Source organism: Oncorhynchus tshawytscha, linkage group LG10 (genome assembly GCF_018296145.1).
Source record: "Oncorhynchus tshawytscha isolate Ot180627B linkage group LG10, Otsh_v2.0, whole genome shotgun sequence".
Taxonomy (NCBI): Eukaryota; Metazoa; Chordata; class Actinopteri; order Salmoniformes; family Salmonidae; genus Oncorhynchus; species Oncorhynchus tshawytscha.
In genome coordinates this window covers 62,387,416-62,412,721 of record NC_056438.1, presented here as the reverse complement: position 1 = coordinate 62,412,721, position 25,306 = coordinate 62,387,416, and the positions used below count along the sequence as shown (strand labels likewise).

General features: G+C 42.0%; 1 protein-coding gene across 6 annotated transcripts in view; it reads left to right on the top strand.

The window, feature by feature from the left end:
• Positions 1-506: 506 nt before the first annotated feature.
• LOC112260620 (myosin light chain kinase 2, skeletal/cardiac muscle) overlaps positions 507-25,306 on the top strand; it is a 40,731-nt gene continuing 15,931 nt past the window's right edge. The window contains exons 1-3 of one of the 6 annotated variants that reach the window (XM_024435881.2): positions 20,236-21,203; positions 24,475-24,633; positions 24,818-24,872. In XM_024435881.2, the coding sequence (XP_024291649.1) occupies positions 20,607-21,203; positions 24,475-24,633; positions 24,818-24,872 (811 nt within the window). In that variant the 5' untranslated portion in view covers positions 20,236-20,606. Of the gene's footprint in view, positions 848-20,235; positions 21,204-24,474; positions 24,634-24,817; positions 24,912-25,306 lie in introns of those variants that run through there. The other 5 variants (XM_024435880.2, XM_024435885.2, XM_024435884.2 and 2 more) reach the window with 5 other exon arrangements.

The window sequence follows — 25,306 nt, the reverse complement described above, 5'->3', positions numbered from 1 at the left end:
TGTTGTTTTTATCTATTAATCATTCCCTTGTGCTATTATCATCACCTCTACTATGGCAACCAGTGATTTCTACCCTTGCAAACCAAGATCATTCTCATGTCTGCTGACATACTTAGCACCCAAACAGGCCATTTGTACACACATGCCAAAGAGAGCTGACTGTCTGATCAGAAAGTATACAATGGTGAAAGGCAGAGAGAGAGTGAGGGAGAAGGAGAGAGAGGCGGGGTGTCGAGAGAAAGAGAGAGAGGCGGGGTGTCGAGAGAAGGAGAGAGAGGCGGGGTGTCGAGAGAAGGAGAGACAGGCGGGGTGTCGAGAGAAGGAGAGAGAGCGATGGAGAGAGAGAGAACGACCTCTCAGCAGGTGTGTCTCTTAGACACCCTTTGCTGTCACCTGTCACTCTTTTGTCAGTGGGTCAAACCCTCCTGTCCTTTGGGCAACATGGAGCTGAAGGGTGGGGGTTGACAGAGTTGGAGCGGTGGAGCAGAGGTAACGGTGTAGTAATGTTTGGGCGTTGCTAACCCTCTCTCGCTCTCTCCTAATCAGTGTACTGCTGCCATCTCTCTTAACCTTCCTCTCTGAAGCCTCTGAATTCTCTCTCTTCGAGAGGCTCCCGTTGGTCACTGAGATTAAAGATAGAGCGTAGACTGGAAAGAAGAGAGTGAAGAAAGGAAAGGGTAAAAGCAGGTGGAAGTAGAGGAGTGCAGACATGGAGAGATTCTTCAAGGGCAGGGACATTTGGCTAGTGAGCAGTATGTGTCTGATGGCTTCATACCTCTGGCACAGGCTCTGGGATTTACTCTGCTACAGGAGGACGGCTAAAGAATCCATTCCCTCTAATGTGCAGGTAGAGAAGAAGGCTTTTTGATGTCTTGTAACTAAGAAAAGTGTGGAGTCTGCTTTATGACAGTGGTTGTTGTGAAAATGCTACTCGTTGCTATCTCACAAAGCACTGGAAAGCATGCAGCACCTGGGTCATGTGACCTACAGATGCAGGATCTTAATTTGATAACACTATTGTTAGTGAGAATTTTCCTGCGCCGCGGGAAATGCAGATGAGCTGTGTGATTTATATAAATTCACTGAAAATCCGCACTAACACACAGTTTTATTAACAGTATTGTACAATCACCAATCAAATTAAAATCCTACATATTTAGGACTTTAGCTAGAAAGGCATGGCTTTGGAATGTTGCTTTTACACTATTTCAGTTTGTTCATTTGAGCAGGGCATGCTGTTACTGTAGCTTTAAAACAGTATGAAACCCCCCCACAGTTCTGGCACAGATATGATGTTCCATTGCATACAAGTCTGAAGTAGAACACAGCCCACCGGTACCTGTCAGCACCGTAGTAAGATATGAGAAGGCCTTAGGCATTGGAACCTTACACTTTACATGTAATATGACCACATGTTGTTTCACCAGCTTATATTTCCACTGAAAAACTTTCCAGCAATTCCGTGACAGTTGTAGATGCCCCAGCATTTCTCACTTTCAACACTAACTTAAGTGTATTAAAAATATTTAAGGGGACAAGACAAGCATGATTTTTGTATCATGTAGGCCTACACACTGAGGAAACATAGGAAATATAATTCTGTGTCCATTCATTTAGCCCGGAACGGTAAGAGCTTCAAGTTGATATGGACCCATGATGGAATGATGTAACGGAACATGATCTGTGGTGTCCCGGCTATGTAAGATGCAACTGAAGTATATGGAGGATAGCCCCTCAGCTGGTTGGAGAGTATAAGAGTTATGTCTTTGACATTATGGACATAAACATAATGGTAAATGGGTGACTTGGAAGAGAAAAAGACCATTGAAAAGATAGAAGCCTAGAGTTATATCTCTGTCTCTCTCTTTCAAGGCAGCTGGAGTAGTACAGTACAGTTTTGTAGTAGTTGTTAGCACCTGGCATCACATTTAATATCAAATCAAATCACATTTTATTGGTCACAGAGATGAACTACTAGTAGCATCATTAGGAACATAAAAAAATGAAATTTCAAGACTACTGTGTGATAGAACTAAGATACCTGCTGACATAGTTCTGTCATACCCACAAGATACCTATGTTTATACAGCCATCCCTTCTGTTTATTGACGTAATGAGACACTTGTTGTATCCTTGTTTGTATCCTCATCTCCTCACAGTTGTTACCATGGTAAACACAAGGTCACAAATCAGCAGTGTGGGGGGTTTAAAGAAAGTAACTTTTGTAGTGCTCAATGTCATGTGGGTTAGTTAAAGCAGCTGAGCAGGAATATACCTGTTGTCCATCATCACCCGCGGCCATATAGTTAGAGTGGTGCCTGTCAGATGGCAGTTGCGTGGGTATGAAGCCCTTGAGATCACCCAATTTGCATCAGTGGAGGGGAAAAGGAAGCTGTGCTCTGAGGGGGAACTAGGATTAGAGTTTGTATTTTATTATTTCATCAGGTGTTGTGATACAGTGCAGACAGAGGAGTGGGATCTCCTGTGGCATAATCACAATACCCTCTACTGCCTGGCAGTTACCATCCAGCAACCAAAAACAACTCTCCAGGGAATGTCACTGTATTTAGTTCCTCTGTAGTGTGGAACTAAATACAATGACATTCCCTGGAGAGTTGTTTTTGGTGGCTGGTTGGTAAAACATTTGAACAGAGGGTATTGTGATTATGATAGGGTGATTAAAGAGGAAACCCATTCCCCGCTGCCACAGAAGATCCCACTCCTCTGTCTGCACTGTATCACAACACCTGATGCTATATTAAAATACTAACTTTATTCATAGTTACCCCTCAGAGCACAGCGTCCTTTCTCTCCCACTGATGCAAATTGGGTGATCTCCAAGTACACGTCCTTGTTCTCCTCACGTACAGTACAGTTATCATTGCCCTGAAATGACCAGGGTAGACATTCCTATCTTTACTTGAAATTGGCCTATACTCCCAGATCAATCTCTCTGCTTCTCTCTGTTGTCCTAATCACATATCTGATACCGCTGGTAACCACCACAGCTCTGCTGGCTGGGTGTATCATATACTGGAACATTTTGTGCCTCAGCTAAATGTCACATTCAATTACTGAGCTCAACACATTGGATGGGGTTGATTGAATGTGTGGTAGTAGTGTTGAAGAGTAATGTGAGCTGAAAAGCCCAGCAGTGAATGGATTTTATGCCACCTCACTGTACAATAGGCCTTTAATGTAGGAGTATGTTGGTGAAGAAGAAGTATGAGTATGTTGGCTACTACAGAAGTTATGATACTTGATTCCATAGTTATCACCAGTTGAATAGTTTTTCATTGCTAAAAACATTTCATTGAAATGACGTGGAAACAACATTGATTCAACCAGTGTGTGCCAGGTGGGAGGGCTCCGTTCATGTTACGGCATTGCAGCATCTGTTTTTTGTAACTGTGTACTACATCTCATTGGTCTGCACCAGCTGTTTTTGACAGTGTCTCACTATGTTTCTGTAACAACAAAGGAGTAGATGGCCTCCCTCCAAGCATTTTTTTAACGTAACTGAAGAAAACCAATGACAATAGATTTAGTGTAGCCTATCGTTACCCCAGAATAGTATCTCATTATCAGTCTGTGTCCTATAGTATCATAAATAGTTCAGACTCTAAACTGAGATAGCATTGAGGCTCCATAATCGCACACAGGTGAAACTTAATTGTTTTCAAATAACTGCATCCACCGATTAATCATTCTTAATCTAGGCGCTGATTTAGTTGAAGTTGATCAATGACGCAGCCAATCAGTAAAGCTTCAAAGACAAGATGGAGATCTATCACCTTCTCCTGTTTCCCTCTCTGGCGTGGTATCTGGAAGATCTGCAGCACTATTAATACATGTGGCTAAGCTTCCAATATGGAACTCAGAACATCCAGTCGACTCGCTTGTTACAAATGAACAGTGTCTGCCTTTACACAGGCAGACGTATTCTGATCTTTTTTTCACTAATTGGTCAATCAGATCAGGCTCTGAAAAAGATCTGATGTGAAAAAATCTGACTGGATTGGTCAAAAGACCAATTAGTGTAAAAAAGATGAGAATTGGGCTGCCTGTGTAAACGCAGCCAGTATGGGGTCCTCTATGGTAGATGCCTTACATTTCAGACTGGCCACTATCTTCTAAACATGCCAGTGAGTAGTATTTCATTCATTGCGTTCTGTACCCTTTTTTGATAGTTTTTGTGTTTGTCAGCCAAACTGAGTTTTTCCCCATATGATCTAGCAATATTGACACATTTGGCGTACCCTAACTTCTATTCCATCATTAATGAGGACTGCCCTGACTCATCAAAACCATATTGATGTCCTTGGGCCAATCAGAAATGAGTCTCCTTTTAGCTTAACTTAGAGCACCACCTGCTGTCAAGTGTTGAGAAATACAGAATTTGATCAAGCAGAATGTGGCACTTCTAAATCACCAACTACCATTTACTTGGTTTTGCATGATGAAATAGTAATGGCGTCATAATAACCTAATAACACTTAATATGTCTTCTTGCACAATCAACCAAAAAATGTAATGTCCTAACAATATACATTTAGCATAAAACATAAATCATGTGTTTATTGAATTTAAATTATTTATTTTACACTAAATTCTGCTCAATTTTATACTCATCTTGTCTTGGAGACCATGGCCTAGTGTTTCACCCCACAAGGTTTACACATTTTAGTCGAGAGAACGAGGGAACACTGGGGTGTCGGGAGAGGGAACAGAGGGGACGTCTCAGCTGTTAACAGGTGTTACGTTTCTTGGCTGCCACGCACATTTCTGCCCCTTACTTTCCAAGAGACAGACAGGAATGAGAGAGAGTCGGCAGGCTGGATGGTGTGACGGGGGGACAGGGCCATGGGAGAGGAGGGGGCTAGGTGTCCAACCACAGGCCCCCCCAGCAGGCAGCACACGACCCTGGAGCGTCCCAGGACAGTGTGTTCTGGGTGAGGGAGGCAGAGGTCCATTTATAACGATGAAGTTTGTCGCCTTGCCAAACAAACACCCCTCTAATACCATACAGGTCACTCCAACACACAGTATATTCCCCGGCAGAGATTGTTTATCCTGCTAAGTATAGCGCTTGGTTAAAATTAACTGTATTTATGCAGACATTAGCATTATATAGATTGTGAGTGTGCATGCAGATGTGTGTGTGTTTGTGCCACGGCTTTCACGCTTGATATAAGTGCTTCAGTTCTTGCTAATACTCACTACTAATAAGGAGTGTAATGTGATTTAGCAATATCAGTTGAAAGTTCTTTCCTTTCTGCATCTAACAATAGAGACAATCTGTGTCTTTTGCAAGTGGGTAATTGGGATGTGAATAAGAATATGTAGGAATGACAGTTTGGCTTTGCAGATTCTATTTATGTGACAAGCCTTCAGGGTATATCCATTTACCCCAATACTGTCTTGCAGCTGACCTAGAGAACTGTTTGTTCTTAGTCTGTGGACCAAGTGAATAGGTGTTCCAAATCTACAGGGTCAATCAGGACACACTCACAGACTCACTCACACACACACACACACACACACACACACACACACACACACACACACACACACACACACACACACACACACACACACACACACACACACACACACACACACACACACACACACACACACACACACACACACACACACACACACCCTTGTGTGTGTGTGTTGGTGTGGCGGATGTTGTAAATGCTCCACACATAGCACCTCCATTTAGCAGACACTGAGAGGGTGGGGCGGGACTTGAGTTTGGGCTCTCTGACGGCTATTTCTCCAGTTTCAATGTAAAGTGTCAGTGAGATGAACTCGATCTCTGGTTTATGTAATCAGCCCCACTACTCCTCCTGGCCTCACCCACAGTTAAATGGCCTTACAGTGCCCCTGGCCTCGAGTGATATGAAGCGCTATTACTGTGAAGCCATATTGACTTTAGGGGTAGATCTGGACACTGTTCGCCATATCTGGGAAAGCTTTCACAGTTTTTCTCAGTGTTTTGTGGTGCGCTACTTCGAGATGGAGTTTACCGCATGCTCCTCCTAGGCCTGTATTGGAGGACAGACATATTTGGGTAAATAATATCCACTGTATATTCTTCAGAGCTCTATATTCTCAGATGTACTATTGAGTTCCACTGTTGATCAACCACAGTGTTAAATTTAATTAGTCAGTAGTGTGAGTATTTGAATATCCAAAGTTGATTTATGAGCAATGTGTGTGCTGTGCAATAATCCTCTGAGGCAGCCTGGACTTTCCTTTCCCCTTGCTCACTTGCCGGCCAGCTCAATGGAAATGTTTTACTCCATGAAAGTGTTGCATGCGTCAGGTAAGGTAAACCTCTACGCTTCTCAAAGTGACACGAGCTGAGCCGAATGACCTACATTGTCGAAATTCATCTGTTGGTGTCCAAGGACAGGTGCGAGTCCTGCAAATGTGAGCCCAGCTTATCTGGATGTCTCCTTAGTCGTATCATTTCTGGATCTAGGACGGGCTTGGAGGGCATTAGTTGGCACACTTGTCAATGATACAACAATCATTTAAAGTGTCCTCTTTGTTAAATTCAAGTTGCATGGTTAAAAATATATTACCTATCTACCACTGAACAAAAATATAAATTCACCATGTGAAGTGTTGGTCTCATGTTTCATGAGCTGAAATGAAAGATCCCAAGAATGTTCCATATGCACATGAAGCTTATTTCTCTAAAATGTTGTGCACAAATTTGTTTACATCCCTTTTAGTGAGCATTTCTCCTTTGCCAAGATAATCCATCCACCTGACAGGTGTAACATATCAAGAAGCTGATTAAACAGCATGATCATTACACAGGTGCACCTTCTGCTGAGGACAATAAAAAGCCATTCTAAAATGTGCAGTTTTGTCACACAACACAATACCATAGATGTCTAAAGTTTTGAGGGAGCGTTCAATTGGCATGCCAGAGAATTGAATGTTAATTTCTCTACCATTAGCCGCCTCCAACGTCGTTTTAGAGAATCGTTTTAGAGAATTTGGCACGTCCAACTGGCCTCACAAACGCAGACCACGTGTATGGCGTCGTGTGGGCGAGCGGTTTGCTGATGTCGGCATTGTGAACAGAGTGCCCCATGGGGGTTAGGGCACGGGCAGGCATAAGCTACAGACAACGAACACAATTGCATCACCTTATGTTTCAGCATGATAATGTCACATGTCGAAAGGATCTGTGCACAATTCTTGGAAGCTGAAAATGTCCCAGTTCTTCCAAGGCCTGCAAACTCACCAGACATGTCACCCATTGAGAATGTTTGGGATGCTCTGGATCGACGTGTCCAACAACATGTTCCACTTTCTGCCAATATCCAGCAACTTCACACAGCCATTGAAGAGGAGTGCGACAACATTCCACAGGCCACACTCAATAGCCTGATCAACTCTATGCGAAGGAGATGTCGTGCTGCATGAGGTAAAAGGTCACACCAGATACTGACTGGTCTTCTGATCCAAGCCCAGTACTTTTTTTTAAAAGGCATCTGTGACCAACATATGCATATCTGTATTCCAAGTCATGTGAAATCCATAGATTAGGGCCTAATGAATTTATTTCAATTGACTGATTTCAATATTTGTTATATTTTTGTATTTTTTATTGAACCTTTATTTAAATAGGCAAGTCAGTTCTTATCACTAAATTCTTATTTACAATGATGGCCTACCAAAAGGCAAAAGGCCTCCTGTGGGGACGTGGGCTGGGATTAAAAATGAAAAATAAATACAATATAAATATAGGACAAAACACACATCACAACAAGAGAGACAACACTCTACATAAAGAGAGACCTAAGACAACAACATAGCAAGGCAGCAACACATGACAATACAGCAAGGTAGCAACACAACATAACAACAACATGGTAGCAACACAACATGGTAGCAGCACGAAACATGGTACGAACATTATTGGGCACAGACAACAGCACAAAGGGCAAGAAGGTAGAGACAGAGTCTCCGTAATCTAGCATGGGTAGGATGGTCATCTGAATCAGGGTTAGTTTGGCAGCTGGGGTGGAAGAGGAGCGATTACAATAGAGGAAACCAAGTCTAGATATAACTTTAGCCTGCAGCTTTGATATGTGCTGAGAGAAGGACAGTGCACCGTCTAGCCATACTCCCAAGTACTTCAATGAGGTGACTACCTCAAGCTATAAACCCTCAGAGGTAGTAATAACACCTGTGGAAAGAGGGGCATTCTTCTTACCAAACCACATGACCTTTGTTTTGGAGGTGTTCAGAACAAAGTTAAGGGCAGAGAAAGATGGTTGGACACTAAGAAAGCTTTGTTGTAGAGCGTTTAACACAAAATCCAGGGAGGGGCCAGCTGAGTATAAGACTGTATCATCGGCATATAAATGGATGAGAGAGCTTCCTGCCTGAGCTATGTTGTTGATGCAAATTGAGAAGAGCATGGGGCCTAGGATCGAGCCTTAGAGTACTCCCTTGGTGACAAGCAGTGGCTGAGACAGCAGATGTTCTGACTTTATACACTACACTCTTTGAGAGAGGTCATTAGCAAACCAGGCCAAAGACTCCTCAGAGACACCAATACTCCTTAGCCGGCCCACAAGAATGGAATGGTCTACCGTATCAAAAGCTTTGGCCAAGTCAATAAAAATAGCAGCACAATATTGCTTATAATCAAGGGCAATGGTGACATCACTGAGGACCTTTTAAGGTTGCAGTGACACATCTATAACCTGAGCTGAAACCAGATTGCATACCCGAGAGAATACTATAGACATCAAGAAAGCCAGTCTGTTCATTATTGACAAGTTTTCCAACACTTTTGATAAACAGTGTTGGAAACAAAATAGAAATAGGCCTATAACAGGTAGGATCAGCTTGATCTCCCCCTTAAAATAAAGGACAAACCATGGCTGCCTTCCAAGCAATGGGAACCTCCTCAGAAAGGAGAAACAGGTCAAAAAAAGTTTGGAGATAGGCTCGGCGATGATAGAGGCAGCAACCTTAAAGAAGAAAGAGTCTAAACCATCTGACCCAGATGTCAAGTTTAAGGAGCTCCATTAGCACCTCGGACTCAGTGACTGCCTGCAGGGAAAAAGTTGTGCAGGGGAAAAAGAGGGAGAATCATCAGTGATAGTCCCATTAGAAGGGGTGGGAGATTAGGAAATATTGGACAGGCAAGGAGACATGGCGGAGTCAAATAGGAATCCTGACTTAAAACCTCTTATGCAAGGGGGCAGTATTTTCACCTTCGGATGAAAAGCGTTCCCAAAGTAAACTGCCTGTTACTCAGGCCCAGAAGCTAGAATATGCATTGGATAGAAAACACTCAAAGGTTCCAAAACGGTTAAAATAATGTCTGTGAGTATAACATAACTCATATGGCAGGCAAAAACCTGAGAAAAATCCAACAAGGAAGTGGGAAATCTGAAGTTTGTAGTTTTTCATGTGATTGCCTATCCAATATACAGTGTAATTGGGGTCCGATTGCACTTCCTAAGGCTTCCACTAGATCTCAACAGTCTTTAGAATGTTGTTTCAGGCTTCTATTGTGAAAGGGAATCAAATAAGAGCTGTTCCAACCAGTGGTCTGGCTGAAAGCCTTTAGTTTAGTCACGCGCGCGGCCGTGAGCACAAGCTCCGTTCCTTTTCCTTTCTAATGACAAAAGAATTGTCAGTTTGGATTATTATTGAAGATTTATGATTTAAAAACATCCTAAAGATTGGTTATATACATCGTTTGACATCGTCTGGACTTAGTGCCCGCGCCTTGTGTATTTGGATTACTGGACTAAACGCGCAAACAAAAAGGAGGTATTTGGACATAAATGATGGACTTCATCGAACAAAACAAACATTTATAGTGGAACTGGGATTCCTGGGAGTGCATTCCGATGAAGATCATCAAAGGTAAGTGAATATTTATAATGCTATCTCTGACTTTTGTTGACTCCACAACATGGCGGGTATCTGTATGGCTTGTTTTGGTGGCTGAGCGCTGTACTCAGATTATTGCATGGTGTGCTTTCGGCGTAAATCTTTTTTGAAATCTGACTCAGCGGTTGCATTAAGGAGAAGTTTATCTTTAAAACTATGTATAACACTTGTATTTTCATCAAAGTTTATGATGAGTATTTCTGTAAATTGATGTGGCTCTGCAAAATCACCCGATGTTTTGGAGGCAAAACATTACTGAACCTAACGCGCCAATGTAAACTGAGATTTTTGGATATAAATATGAACTTTATCGAACAAAAATACATGTATTGTGTAACATGAAGTCCTATGAGTGCCATCTGATGAAGATCATCAAAGGTTAGTGATTTATCTCTATTTCTGCTTTTTGTGACTCCTCTCTTTGGCTGGAAAATGGCTGTTTTTTGTGACTAGGCGCTGCCCTAACATAATCGCATGGTATGCTTTTGTTGTAAAGCCTTTTTAAAATCGGACACTGTGGTTGGATTAACAACAAGTTTATTTTTAAAATGGTGTATAATACTTGTATGTTTGAGGAATTTTAATCATGAGATTTCTGTTTGAATTTGGCGGCCTGCACTTTCACTGGCTGTTGTCAAATCGATCCCGTTAACGGGATTTGAGCCTTAAGAAGTTTTAATGAAGTGGTGATTAAAGAGCTCAGCCATGTGCTTCTTGTAAATAACAACCACATCCTCAACATTAAGGGACAAGGTCAGCTGTGAGGAGGAGGGTTTATTCTCCAGATCTTTAACCATTTTCCAGAACTTCTTGGGGTTAGACCCACAGAGAGAGAACTGCTCCTTAAAAACCTCTTAAGCCTACCCCCTACTTTTTCGAACATTCTGTTAAAAATTGCGCAACATTTTGGCGTCCTGCTACTCATGCCAGGAATATAGTATATGCATATGATTAGTATGTGTGTATAGAAAACACTCTAACGTTTCTAAAACTGGTTAAATCACATATAAATAATGACTATAACAGAACGTCTGTTTCATCGAAAAGCGCAGGAAAATCTGATCACTGGAAATGGAAAAAAATATCCATGCGCCACTTCAACCCATTGTTAAAGATGAACCGTATTAAATGAGGCCGAGGTTGCAGTACCTACAGCTTCCACAGGATGTATAGAGTCTTCTCATTTGATTCGGATTTGATTCTTGGTAGAACCGACCAAAGGGAACCTATTCCCTCTGACCACCAACTTGATGCATTGGCCCGGTGTTTTTCCGGACATTTTTTCCAAGCTAAGCAGGGTTGGTCCGGGTCAGTTCCTGGATGGGGGACCAGATGCTGCTGGAAGTGGTGTTGGAGGGCCAGTAGGAGGCACTCTTTCCTCTGGTCTAAAAAAATATCCCAATGCCCCAGGGCAGTGATTGGGGACACTACCCTGTGTAGGGTGCTGTCTTTCGGATGGGACGTTAAACGGGTGTCCTGACTCTCTGAGGTCATTAAAGATCCCATGGCACTTATCGTAAGAGTAGGGGTGTTAACCCCGGTGTCCTGGCTAAATTCCCAATCTGGCCCTCAAACCATCACGGGCACCTAATAATCCCCAGTTTACAATTGGCTTATTCATCCCCCTCCTCTCCCCTGTAACTATTCCCCAGGTCGTTGCTGCAAATGAGAATGTGTTCTCAGTCAACTTACCTGGTAAAATAACGGATAAATAAATAAAATAAATAAATTAAAAAACGACCAGCTATCGAATTTACATCGCCTCCTGATGATTTTTATCGCTTATTAACGTGTACTAATACCTAAAGTTGCATTAGAAAAGTATTTCGAAGTGTTTTGTGAAAGTTTATCGTCGACTTTTTAACTTTTAAAAAATGACGTTATGTTATGAAACGCTATTTTTTTCTGTTTATCACACAGTCTTCATAGATCGATATCTAGGCTATATATGGACCGATTTAATCAAAAAAAAAACCCAGTATTGATTATGGGACATCAAGGAGTGCCAACAAAGAAGATGGTCAAAGGTAATGAATGTTTTATATTTTATTGTGCGGTTTGTGTAGCGCCGACTATGCTAATTCTTTTGTTTACATCCCCTACGGGTCTTTTGGGGTGTTACATGCTATCAGATAATAGCTTCTCATGCTTTCGCCGAAAAGCATTTTAAAAATCTGACTTGGTGCCTGGATTCACAACGAGTGTAGCTTTAATTCAATACCAAGCATGTGTATTTTAATGAACGTTTGCATTTTAACTAATACTATTAGCGTTTAGCGTAGCGCATTTGCATTTCCAGAGCTCTAGTTGGGACGTCTGCGTCTCAAGTAGGAGCAAGAGGTTAAAGTTACAAACTTTAGCCTTCCGGATAGCCTGAGTGCACTTATTTCTCATTTGCCTGAACAATAGCCAGTCAGCCTGAGTATGCGTGTGCCGAGCATTTCGCCAAATGCTATTCTTGGGGTGGAGTAACTCTGCAAGATCACGGTCGAACCAGGGGCTGAACCTGTTTTTAATTCTCATTTTCTTTATGGGGGCGTGTTTGTTAACAATACCACTGAAAATATAAAAAAAGAAGGTTCAAGCGTCTTCGACAGAGGGGATCAAGCTGATTCTGTACCATTTTACAGAGGTCAGTTCATGAAGGAAGGCATGCTCATTAAAGTTTTTCAGCAAGCGCCTATGACAAATCAGGAAATGTCATTTCAATAAGCAGCCATTACAGACACAGGCTGTAAAACAGTGATCGCTAAGGTCATTACAGAAAACACCAGACTGATCTATTAGGATTATTTGTGAGGATAACATTGAGGAGAGTAGCCTTTTCTGGGTGTTTAGAGTCACTTTGTGGGATTGGTAATAATCTGAGAAAGATTTAGGGAGTCCCATTGCTTTAGGACTTTGTCAGGTGGTTTAAGCATGTCCCAGTTTAGGTCTTACCTAGCAGGACAAATTCAGGCTTAGTGTAAGGGGCCAGGAGAGAGCTTAGGGCAGGTAGGGTACAGGTCGGTGCTGATGGAGGACGATAGCACCCAGCAACAGTCAACAAAGAGCTATTTGAAAGTTGAATGCTTAAAACCAGCTAATCAAATTGTTTGGGGACAGACTTGGTGGAGACAACCGAGCACTGAAGGTGATCCTTGGTAAGATTGCCACTCCCCCACCTTTGGAAGATCTGTAAAGTATATAACCAGAAAGGTTAACATCAGTGTTCAAAACGCTCTTCCTTAACCACGTCTTAGTAATGACCAACACATCTGGATTGGAGCTGTGAACCCACACATTCAATTGATTCATTTTAGGTAATAAGCTTCTAGTGTTACGTGCAGAAAACCCAGGCTTTTACGAGAGCAGAAATCAGTGAAGCAGATATCAGATCACAAGTCAGAATTGGGGCTAGCAACAGTAGATGGGCCAGGGTGTACATGCACATCCACAGTAATACAATCAAGGCACGGCATAGTACAGGGAGAGCTCTGCAATGCTGATTTATGACATCTGAATGTGCATCAGATGGCAACAATATCATATTGTACAGCAATTTCATCAGGTAACAAGAATCCAAAGCCGGTGAGAGGTGGTTAGAATAGGATGGGAGGCCAAAAGTCAGTGTAACCAATAGTGAGTCAGAGTCCTGAGTGTGGGAACAAACATAGTCTGTCCCACAGTTGGGTAAAGACAGTTTGTAGTCAATTTTGCCTCATGCAGGAGTCATGAGGCAAAATGCACAAGAAAAAAATTAACTATATAACGACTTGGGGCTAGCCATTGTAAGTTCAGAGTCACTCGCCCCAACAGTGTGTGTGTGCTGGAGGTGAGCGAAAGCTCTGGAGAGGGGGGAGTGTGGTGGAGGTACCTGTACCAGACAGGGGGAGCCAGGCCAGGGCCGACGGTGAACAGATCGCCAGGTGGAACCCCAGCAGCAGGCAACAGGAGTAGGTCTCACACCCACTTGGGAGAAGCTTTTATTTCTGGAGTCAGATTTCTTGTATAAAATGCCAGTGGATGGTCTTTGAACAGCAGGAGGGGGCTTCAGAGGGCACTTCAAAGGGTCCTGCCACTTGTTGGGCCCATAGGCCTCAACACCTTTTACTTCACACCTTGGTGCTAATTAGATTTGTTTAAGAATACCAAGAAACACAGAATCATATAATTTGTACTGCCCATATGAAGCTTGTTTTTGGTCACTGGTCCAGGAATGATTGAAGAATTGCAAAATTTACCTGGAGCTAACTCTGCAGATAGCACTACTGGGTGATTTGAAAAGTCATATTCAATCGATCAATAATATAATAATACTTTTAGCAAAACATTTTATCTTTAATTTACAATCTGTAGAAACTATGAGAATAGAAAGGTTCCGAATTTTTGTAAAACATTGCAGCACAGTTGAAAAATATATGGCAAGTAGAAATTCAATATGGATGGTGTTAAGAGAGGGATGGGAGGGGTTGAGGGGAGCTGAAGGGTAGGACTAATGACAACAAGATAACTAATGTAAAATATACTGTGTCCGTAAAATACATATACAGTAGGTTAAGAACTTTTGTGAAACAGCACAGTTGAAAATAGATGGCAAATAGAACTGGATGGACTTCAGAAATAGATGGGAGGAGTTGAGGGAAGCTGAAGGATAGAAGTAAAAGCAAACAAAGGATAACTATTGCTAAATAGATTGTGTCCGTAAAATTGACAGCACATGTCAGGGCACAAACCAAGCCAAGAGGTTAAAGGAATTGTCAATAGAGCTCCGAGACAAGATTGTGTCAAGGTACAGATCTGGGTAAAGGCACCAAACATTTCTGCAGTATTGAAGGTCCCCAAGATCACAGTGGCCTCCATAATTCTTAAATGGAAGAAGTTTGGAACCAACAAGGTTCTTCCTAGAGCTGGCTGCCCAGCCAATCTGAGCAATTGGGGGAGAAGGGCCTTGGTCAGGGAGATGACCATGCCTTGGTATACCATGCCTTGGTATACCATACCATGCTGACCAGGCCTTGGTCAGGGTGATGATGGTCACTCGGACAGAGCTCCAGAGTTCCTCTGTGGAGATGGGAAATAATCACCACCAATCAGGCCTTTAAGGTAGAGTGGCCAGATGGAAGCCACTTCTCAGTAAAAGGCACATGACACCATGCTTGGAGAAACAAGATTCTCTGGTCTGATGAAACCAAGATTGAACTCTTTGGCCTGAATGCCAAGCGTCACGTCTGGAGGAAACCTGGCACAATCCCTACGTTGAAGCATGGTGTTGGCAGTATCATGCTGTGGGGATGTGTTTCAGATGCAGGGACTGGGTGACTAATCAGGATCAAGGGAATGATGAACGGAGCAAAATACAGAGAGATCAATGATGAAAACCTGCTCCAACGTGCTCAGGACCTCAGACTGGGCGAAGGTTCACCTTCCAACAGGACAACGACCCCAAGCACACAGCCAAGACAACGCAGGAGTGGCTTCGGGACAAATCTCTGAATGTCCTTGAGTGGCCCAGCCAGAGCTAGGACTTGAACCCGGTTGAACATCTTTGGAGAGACCTGAAAATAGCTTTGCAGCAACTCTCCCCATCCAACCTGACTGAGCTTGAGAGGATCTGCAGAGAAGAATGGGAGAAACTCCCCAAATACAGGTGTGCCAAGCATCATACACAAGAATACTCTATGCTGTAATTGCTGTCAAAGGTGCTTCAACAAAGTACTGAGTAAAGGGTCTGAATACTTGTGTAAATGTGATATTTCAGTTTTTGGATTGTAATAAATTTGCAAAAAAATCGAAATCTGTTTTTGCTTTGTCATTATGTGGAAAAAGTCAAAGGGTCTGAATAAGGCACTGTAAGCTGGAAGTAGAAGCCTAAGTGTTGTTGTTCATTAGTTTGCTCCAATTAGGGGAGGGGGGGTAGAGTTAGAGTTAGTGGAAAATAATAAAGGAAAATAAATTGTAAAAATATGTGTGTATATGCATGTATATTTGAGTGTGTGTGTGTACACCTCATAGCCTGGTTCCTCTCTAGGTTTCTTCTGAGGTAGTTTTTCCTAGCCAACGTGCTTCAAAACCTGCGTTGCTTGCTGTTTGGGATTTTAGGCTGGGTTTCTGTACAGCACTTTCAGATATCAGCTGATGTACGAAGGGCTATTTAAATACATTTGATATGATTTGATTTGAATGTGTGTATATATATATTTTTTTTTAAACATGTTTTTAAATGTAACCTTTATTTAACTAGGCTAGTCAGTTAAGAACAAATTATTGTTTACAATTACGGCCTACCGGGGAATAGTGGGGTTAACTGCCTTGTTCAGGGGCAGAACGACAGATGTGTAGCTTGTCAGCTCGGGAATTCGATCCAGCAACCTTTCGGTTACTGGCCCAACGCTCTAACCACTAGGCTACCTGCCACCCCAACTCATGTGTATGAGTGTATATACAGTACCTATCAAAAGTTTGGACACACCTACTCATTCCAGGGTTTTCTATATTTTTCCTATTTTCTGACATTGTAGAATAATAGGGAAGACATCAAAACAATGAAATAACCGGTATTGAATCATGTAGTAAACAAAAAAGTGTTAAACAAATCAAAATATATTTTATTTTTGAGATTCTTCATAGTAGCTGCCCTTTGCGGTATACAGAAGGTATACAGAAGATAGCCCTATTTGGTAAGACCAAGTCCAAATTATGGCAAGAACAGCTCAAATAAGCAAAGAGAAAAGACAGTCCATCATTACTTTAAGACATGAAAATCAGTAAATCTAGAAAATTTCAAGAACTTTGAAAGTTTCTTCACTTGCAAAAATCATCAAGCTCTATGATGAAACCGCCTCAGAGTTACCTCTGCTGCAGAGGATAAGTTCATTAGAGTTACCAGCCTCAGATTGCAGCCCAAATAAATGCTTCATAGAGTTCAAGTAACAGACACATCTCAACATCAACTGTTCACTGTGTGAATCAGGCCTTCATGGTCAAATTGTTGCAACGAAACCACTACTAAAAGACACCAATAATAAGAAGAGACTTGCTTGGTCCAAGAAACACTCGCAATTGACATTAGACCATTGGAGATCTGTCCTTAGGTCTGATGAGTCCAAATTTGAGATTTTTGGTTCTAACCGCCATATCTTTGTGAGACGCAGAGTAGTTGAACGGATGATCTCTGCATCTCTGGTTCCCACTGTGAAGCATGGAGGAGGAGTGATAGTGTGGGGGTGCTTTGCTGGTGACATTGTCCGTGATTTATTTAGAATTCAAGACACTCTTTACCAGCATGGCTACCACAGCATTCTGCAGTGATAGGCCATCCCACCTGGTTTACGCTTAGTGGGACTATCATTTGTTTTTCAACAGATCAATGACCCAAAACAGACCTCCAGGCTGTATAAGGGTTATTTAACCATGGAGAGTTGATGGAGTGCTGCATCAGATGACCTGGCCTCCACAATCACCTGACCTCAAACCATTTGAGATGGTTTGGGATAAGTTGGACCACAGAGTGAAGGAAAGGCAGTCAACAAGTGCTCAGCATATGTGTGAACTCTTTCAAGACTGTTGGACTAGCATTCCTCATGAAGCTGGTTGAGAGAATGCCAAGAGTGTGCAAAGCTGTCATCAAGGAAAAGGGTGGCTACTTTGAAGAATCTGAAATACAAAATATATTTGGATTTGGTTACTACATTTACTACATACTACACTGCATTTTTGGTTACTACATGATTCCAGATGGGTTATTTCATCGTTTTGATGTATTAACTATTATTTTACAATGTAGAAAATAGTAAAAATAAAGGAAAACCCTTGAATAAGTTGGTGTGTTCAAACTTTTGACTGGTACTGTATGTATTTAAAAAAATCTATATGGAGGATTGGATATGATCCAGACAATTATATTGGTGGAAGCTACAATTTATCTGCAATATTAAATCTGATATATCCCATACATTTTTTAAATAATTAAATAAACACTCTCTGACCCTGATTTAGCCCAGTGCAGTAAAAGGTTAAATTAATGTATTATAGTTTATGACAGTTTGTCCCAGACAGACCACTTCATCAAGCACGTTTGGATAGGTTTACAGGGTACACTGTTGAGGGGTCCAATTACCAGGCCCTATGTTAAAATGTATCCTTAACTGTCTTAACTCTGTATGAGTAGGCTAAGTGTGTGTGGTTGTGTGGGAAGGATCTGACTTGATGTGTTAGTCAGAGGAGAGACACAGTATTATCATGGCTGTTACCCTTCTCCTATTTAAGCACAGAGGCTAAAGACCTTAAGCTCTTTCTCAGCCAGGGGACTACAGGCTACAATCTGAACCTATAAAAAAAGCAAAGAGCTTTCCGTAGCAGTATACAGTGCATGTGGAAGGTATTCAGACCCCTTGACTTTTTCCATATTTTGTCACATTACAGCCTTATTCTAAAATTGATTAAATATATTTTTTTCCCTCATCAGGTAGCCTAGTGGTTAGAGCATTGGGCCAATAACCGAAAGTTTGCTTGATCAAATCTCTGAGCTGACAAGGTAAAAATCTGTCGTCTTGCTATAGAACAAGGAAGTTAACCTTTAATGGTTTTCCTCCTCTTCTGAAGACGAGTATGAAGAATCGGACCAATGCGCAGCGTGTTAAGTGTTCATGTTATTTTATTGGAACAGAAACACTAAACAAAATAACAAAGAGAGTGAAACGAAAACTAAACAGTCCTGTAAGGTGCAGCAACACAAAACAGAAAACAACTACCCACAACCCATAGTGGGAAAACAGGCTGCCTAAGTATGGTTCTCAATCAGAGATAACGATTGACAGCTGCCTCTGATTGGGAACCATACCAGGCCAAAACCAGAAATACAATACATAGAACAAAAACATAGAATGCCCACCCCAACTCACGCCCTGACCAAACTAAAATAGAGACATAAAAAAGGAACTAAGGTCAGGATGTGACATAACCCACTGTTCCCCCGTAGGCCGTCATTGTAAATAAGAATGTGTTCTTAACTAACTTGCCTAGTTAAATAAAAGTTAAATATATATATTTTTAAATCAATCTATACACAATAACATTTTGTAATTTTTGCAAATGTATATTTTTTTGTAACCTTATTTACATAAGTATTCAGACCCTTTGCTATGAGACTTGAAATTGAGCTCAGGTGCATCCTGTTTCCATTGATCATCCTTGAGAGCACACAGCCAAGACAACACAGGAGTGGCTACGGGACAAGTCTCTGAATGTCCTTGATTGGCCCAGCCAGAGTCCGGACTTAAACCCGATCGAACATCTCTGGAGAAACCTGAAATAGCTGTGGAGAGACGCTCCCCATCCAAGCTGATAGAGCTTGAGAGGATCTGCAGAGAATGGGAGAAACTCTCCAAATACAGGTGTGCCAGTCTTGTAGCGTCATACCCAAGAAGGCTAGAGGCTGTAATCGCTGCCAAAGGTGCTTCAACAAATCTCAAGTTATTAATTTTTTATAAATTTGCAAAAATGCATACAAACTGTTTTTGCTTTGTCATTATGGGGTATTGTGTGTAGATTGATGAAGGAACTTTAAAAAAAAGAAGTCAATTTTAGAAAAAGGATAAATGTAATAAAATGTGGAAAAAGTTAAGGGGTCTGAATACTTTCCGAATGCACTGTACGACTGTCTTACATACTGAGACTCAATACTCACATGCAGTTATTTCCCTGATGTTATCACAATCATTATTTTTCCAGCCACTCGTAAACACTGCGAAGCTGTTAATTACTATGCCAGTCATTAATAAGGATCTAATTTAAAATGTTCCCTCTTTTGCAAACACAGCTGTTCTGTGAGAGTGGCACTTTTGACATGATTGTTGGATATTTTGAGTTGACTTAAAAATGTCCCTGACCGCTTATAAATAAAACAGGTCAGTGACCCCCCTCTCCATCTGTAAGCACCTGCTCAGGCTAATCATGGTGAAACAACCAAGTGAGACTGAAAAGTCTATAACCATTTTCATGCAAATAAAGTAAAAAACGAAACAAAGTGTCTAGCGTCGTCCCAGACAACTTTCCACTCTGCCTCAGAGAGAGGAACTGTGTACACTGGCCATTTTGACACTTGGCAGGTGGGCCAGAGACTGGCTACGGTGGTGGGCTTAACATTTAAAGGCGCTCAGATGTCTGACAGCCCCTCCAGAGCCAAACTGCTGCCCCTCACGGCCTCTCACAGCCCCCCGCCCCCCTGGCCGGTCCCCTGCTGACGTCGGCTGTGCCGTTTACATTTATGTAGACAGGCTTATTCCATTCTTAATACCACCTCCAGTAAGGAGAAGAGCAGAGGTGTCAAGCAGTAGGTGAGAGACAGGGACAATCTCACGACCGGATGACTGTTAAGTCAGAACTCTGAAGGTGTTTCCACAGGTTACACTGACAGTTACTGGCTGTATTTTACTGTTTTCACTCTTTATGGATTTGAATTTAGTTAGTTTGATTTTCTTCATTTTTGTTGTTGATAAATTAGCATTTTATTCACATATCCTTTGTAAATCAGCTTGTCTGTACAGTTGAAGAGGAGCACATAGGGATAAGGCTGGCTGCGTTTTTCAAAAAAGTTGTCCCGTCTGTCACTCGGACGTTGGTCATCAACCTTTCTGTGACCCTTTTTCTGTCTCGATTGGGTGTCCTAACGTGATTCGGTCATGAGTTCAAAGATAGTGAACTCTAACTCAACCCCTGGAAAGCCAAGCACGATGGATAACCTAACTGACTGCACTGGTGCCGGCTTGGACCTCATTCAGAATCGCATTGAGTCTCTGAGCAGTAAGATGGACAGGCTCATCAACATCCAGGAGAAGGTCCTCAATCGGCTGGACGGAATAACTCAGGACATCGATGGTATCGAAAGGGACGTGGAAACTCTGAAGGTGGACAACGAGGAGATCCATATACCTGCAAGAGCCCTAACTCTTCCCCTGGCTCAAACCCAGGGTACAGGTGTGGAGGGCGAGGTGAGAGAGATGTGTCATGAGATGAGCTCCATCATGATGGCGTTGGACCAGCGCTCGGAGAAGCAGGCTGAGAAGCTGGATGGGATGGAGAATCTGGTCCTCAGCATCCAGCAGGTCATCAGATTCATCGGGGAGACAGTGAAGAGCTCCCGGGTTATGGAGATGATGTTTATGCGTCCTGCAGCACACAAGGCCCCCAAGTCCAAAGACAGTAAGGGCAAGGTGGACGTTAAGAGGCAATCGTCTGCAGAAAAGAGCGAGGGCTCAGTTACTAAGAAGACTGACAAGGTGAGACTGGAAGCTCAAACTGCACTAACCAAAGAGGTGTGTTTGTGCAGGTCTATGTAGACTGTATTAAGGGTTCTTTATTAAGGCACTTTATGAACTCTTTACTTAACAAAACTCTGGATTATGTTCATGTGAATTTAATAATAAAACACTTGTGTTCAGGTGTTAATTTAGAATGGATTGATGTTATGGATGTTTTGATGGGCAACGTAGGTTAGATGAATTGCTGGGTTCACTGTTTCCTCATGCTCCTGCAAATTACATGTCCTTCAAAAATGTGCACATTGTATTCAGGCTCGCAGATAAGGTGCTCCATGTTTCCATGTTTGGTTTTTGATTTGGTTTAGTTTTATGATGTTGGCACTGCAGAGGAAAATGATCAGAGCAGCAAAGCTGGCTAGTCAAGTGGAGATCTGTTTCCTAAGGAAGGATTGTGGCTTGGCTCATGCTGTTTTTCCTCATGAAGTGGTGGAAGATGTGTCAAAGCAATATGACTTTGGGACATAGCGATCTCCACTGCTTGTATAGTGCCATGCAGAGCACGCCATATTGTATGGAAGGAGCCAAAGCCTTGACACTTATACCCAGTGTTGGAATTGGTGGGGAACATTCCACCACCTCACAATAAAGTACAGTGGTATGTGAAAAACAACATCTGTTTACAATGCCCAACCAAAAGGACTCAAATTTGCCCCCGCCTTTCACCACCTACAGTAATACACTTATTGCTCGGCTCATACTGTACATTAGCCTACATTCTACATTCGTCCTTGGCTTATAATGTGGCCACCGGCATCTGGGGTGCTGAGTGTAAGGACTCCCCCCTCTCTCTTTCTCTCTGTCACTCTCTCTATCTCTGTCTCTCTCTCTTGTTTTCTGTAAATCTTTCTCTCTATTGCGGTATTTCTCTCTCACCCTCTCAGTCCTGTAATGGCATGTTGAGAGGTCCCAGCGTGGATATACTGTAGACCTACTATGGTTTTAGTGATGTGTATTGATATCTGTTACCTATATATGCATTACAATTCAGAGCATCCCCCATGTACATTGTTTCAGATGAAGCTATTCATAACTCTTTATTAGAAATCCAGTCATGGCAACAGTGTCAAACAGCCATTGATTTAAAGGGTCTAGTAAATGATTGTTCTTCACACTGCGTGCTACATTTGAGGCTGGCACAGAGTCTGGAACAGAGGCTGGCACTGCTTCAGATGTGAGTGGCACAAAATAAGCAGGAGATGACCTGTATAGGACATTGTGTTTTTAATGGTGGAGTGGTTGTACCCTGTAGATGCTTTATTCAGGTGATCGGTCTTACTTGGGATGGAAGGTTGGGCCAGTAAAATAAAATATCTTAATTTGAACAGTGTCTCGCAGCAGTTAAATAATCCTGCAGCAACAGGAATGTCTATTATGTGGATTATAATTCAAGGACATTTTTGTAGGGGTTGAGTCTGAAATTCCAAAGTGGAAATGAAAAATGTTTTAAGCCTAGTTAAACCTTGCATGTACTATACATTTGCATTTCCTGCTATGCAGGAAAGTTTTCTGTGACGGCAGAGTGATCAAACTAAGATATTACATCTGTATGTACTAGCAAGCATGTGAAACTAGTTAACGACTCAGTGATCTTAGGGAAGTAACTAGAAGCATTTGGTACTGGATTGATTAGGTTACAGAAAGAGAAGAATTTGAATCATAATGTCAACTGTCCAGTGCACTGGGTTAAGTAGTCCAAGCACAATGAGTAGCACTGTTTTTGTTGTAGAAGGTTAACTTAAACCCAAATCCTCTAGGCTTAAGTCCCAGTCACTTCCTTCCAACTTCAACAAGCACTTCAAGTTGTTGATTCAATGTGACCAGCAGTAACACACTGAGAGTGGTCTTAGACACAGAGACACTGAAGGTCAATGGCTAGTACTGTCTGTTATTAAAGCCTTAAGCGGGACTTATAGGTACCTCAAAGCCAGTTATCATCCCGTTCCATTACTGGCATGCCTCTTAACGTCCACCTTGCCCTTACTGGATGCCAGATTGGTATCTGTTTTCATGCCCAGGGTCTATTACCTGCAAGCAGAGACCAACTCATTTAGATGGTGAATGAGATACATTGTAGTGTAAGAGTTTCCACATGTCATGGTGTATAGTAGTGTAGAGTATGTGTACTAGGAAATTAGGAAAGCGGTCCTGTAAATACGTACTGGTGCAGTATCTGATAATTGCAATGTATTCAGACCCTTATTTGGTGTGTTTCCATTTCAACACAGTTCTAGCACAAAATCTCAAACTACGATACAGACTTGACATTTTCAGCTTGACTTGAGGTTAGAACTCAAACAGCAACTAAGGGGTCATATAAGTCCACATGTAAGGGCATACATACCTCTGTGATTGTCTATTGGCTACTGTATGACTCAGATCACCAGGAATTCTCGTTGTCGTCAGAGCTCTCGCCAGGCGGTGGCTCCAGCCTCCGGCCGTCTCCATTCACTTCTAAGGTGTGAGATGACTGTCTACCGCAGACATTTGTCAATGTGGTCCCCCCCACACACGCCACACAAACCACACACATATCAAACCACACACATATCGTACCACTGTGGAAATCCCCATCCTCAAAATATCTCCTCTGCCTTACTACTGATCAGTGCTTACCTCACAACCAACAACACGCCTTGAGACATTTTTTAAGATGTTGACCTGCTCAATAAAGGACTGGAGTGTTTACTATAGTACTGGGTAGCCCCTCGGGTTCGAAGTCTGTTTGAGAAGACTTGTTTGGTTGGTTGTGGGCAATTTCTCCGCTTAGGGTCAGTATTGCATTCCAACGCTCACTGTGACAAGTGATTAACTATAAATTCACAGCCTCGCACATATGTACCAACCTATCTACACATCTGCTGTGGACAGTCAAGATCATGCTTTGACTGAAACAAGTTTGGCTTTGTAGTTTGTATTAATACAGTACCAGGATGCTAACTTGATTAAAACAACTGATCAGGCTAGGCTATCTGTTTTGACGGTTACATTCATGTTCCTTTCATCTTTAACATCACATCACATTCAGTCATTAATTTGATTAATTTCACATATTGTAACACGTGTTTTCATTTTTCATACTGTCAAATGTTCATGTTCATTTGTAACCTACCTCTCTCACTACCACTCCCCGTCCTCCTTACCCTCTCTAACAGTGTCATAATCCATCTCATGTTGCAGACCATTCACCATTGTCCAACTAGCATTGCCATGTTGTCTGTCTCCTTAACAGAAAACTACCTCCACTAAAGCCACTAAAGGGACTCAAGGGATGATAACCACTAAATGTGAACCCAAACCTAGTAGACCGGAGACCACTCACAGTCACAAGACAACAAAGCTCCACGGACCAAAGCATTTTCTCACAATCCGCAAACTCTGCGGAAACTTTGTACGTGTAAACTTGCTCACAGAAAACATGTTTATCATGAAGTTTCTGTGCAGTGAATATTGTAATTACATAGTGGTAGCGGTTTCAGGGAAATATACATATTTGACCTCGTTTTGAAGAATGTTGAAGTGTAAACCAAATGCTGAACGTGATGATCTTATCTTTCGTTCTTCCCTTCCTTTAGTCAAAAGATCACAAGGGGAAGGATGGGAAGGAGAAGCCCAGTCTGAGCACAAAAGGTCTGAAAACACAGAAGAAGAAACCCCCAGATACAGCAGGTGTTCACAGTACATTAAAATGTGTCAACAATAGCTCACAGCCGTACAACACACACACAGTGACCTTTACCAGTCAAAACAAACTAACTCACACACAGCAGCACTCACAACATGTAACATGTGAGATGTAAACAACATGTGTTCTGAAAGCTTAGAGAGCGGGAGAAGAAAATAGACTTCCTTGAATGATACTATCTTGGAGCCACACAAAAGATAACCAACCGGCTAGTCACAGCAGTCTTCCTGTCAGATGTAAACAACAGTATTGCGCTAACAAGTACATCATGAAACCAAAACATCAAAGATAATAAAAAAGATCAGACTGACACTTCAGACAACCACCTGCCATCATCTTAGGAGGATACTAGGAGTGTGTTGACATTCTGAGATATTGT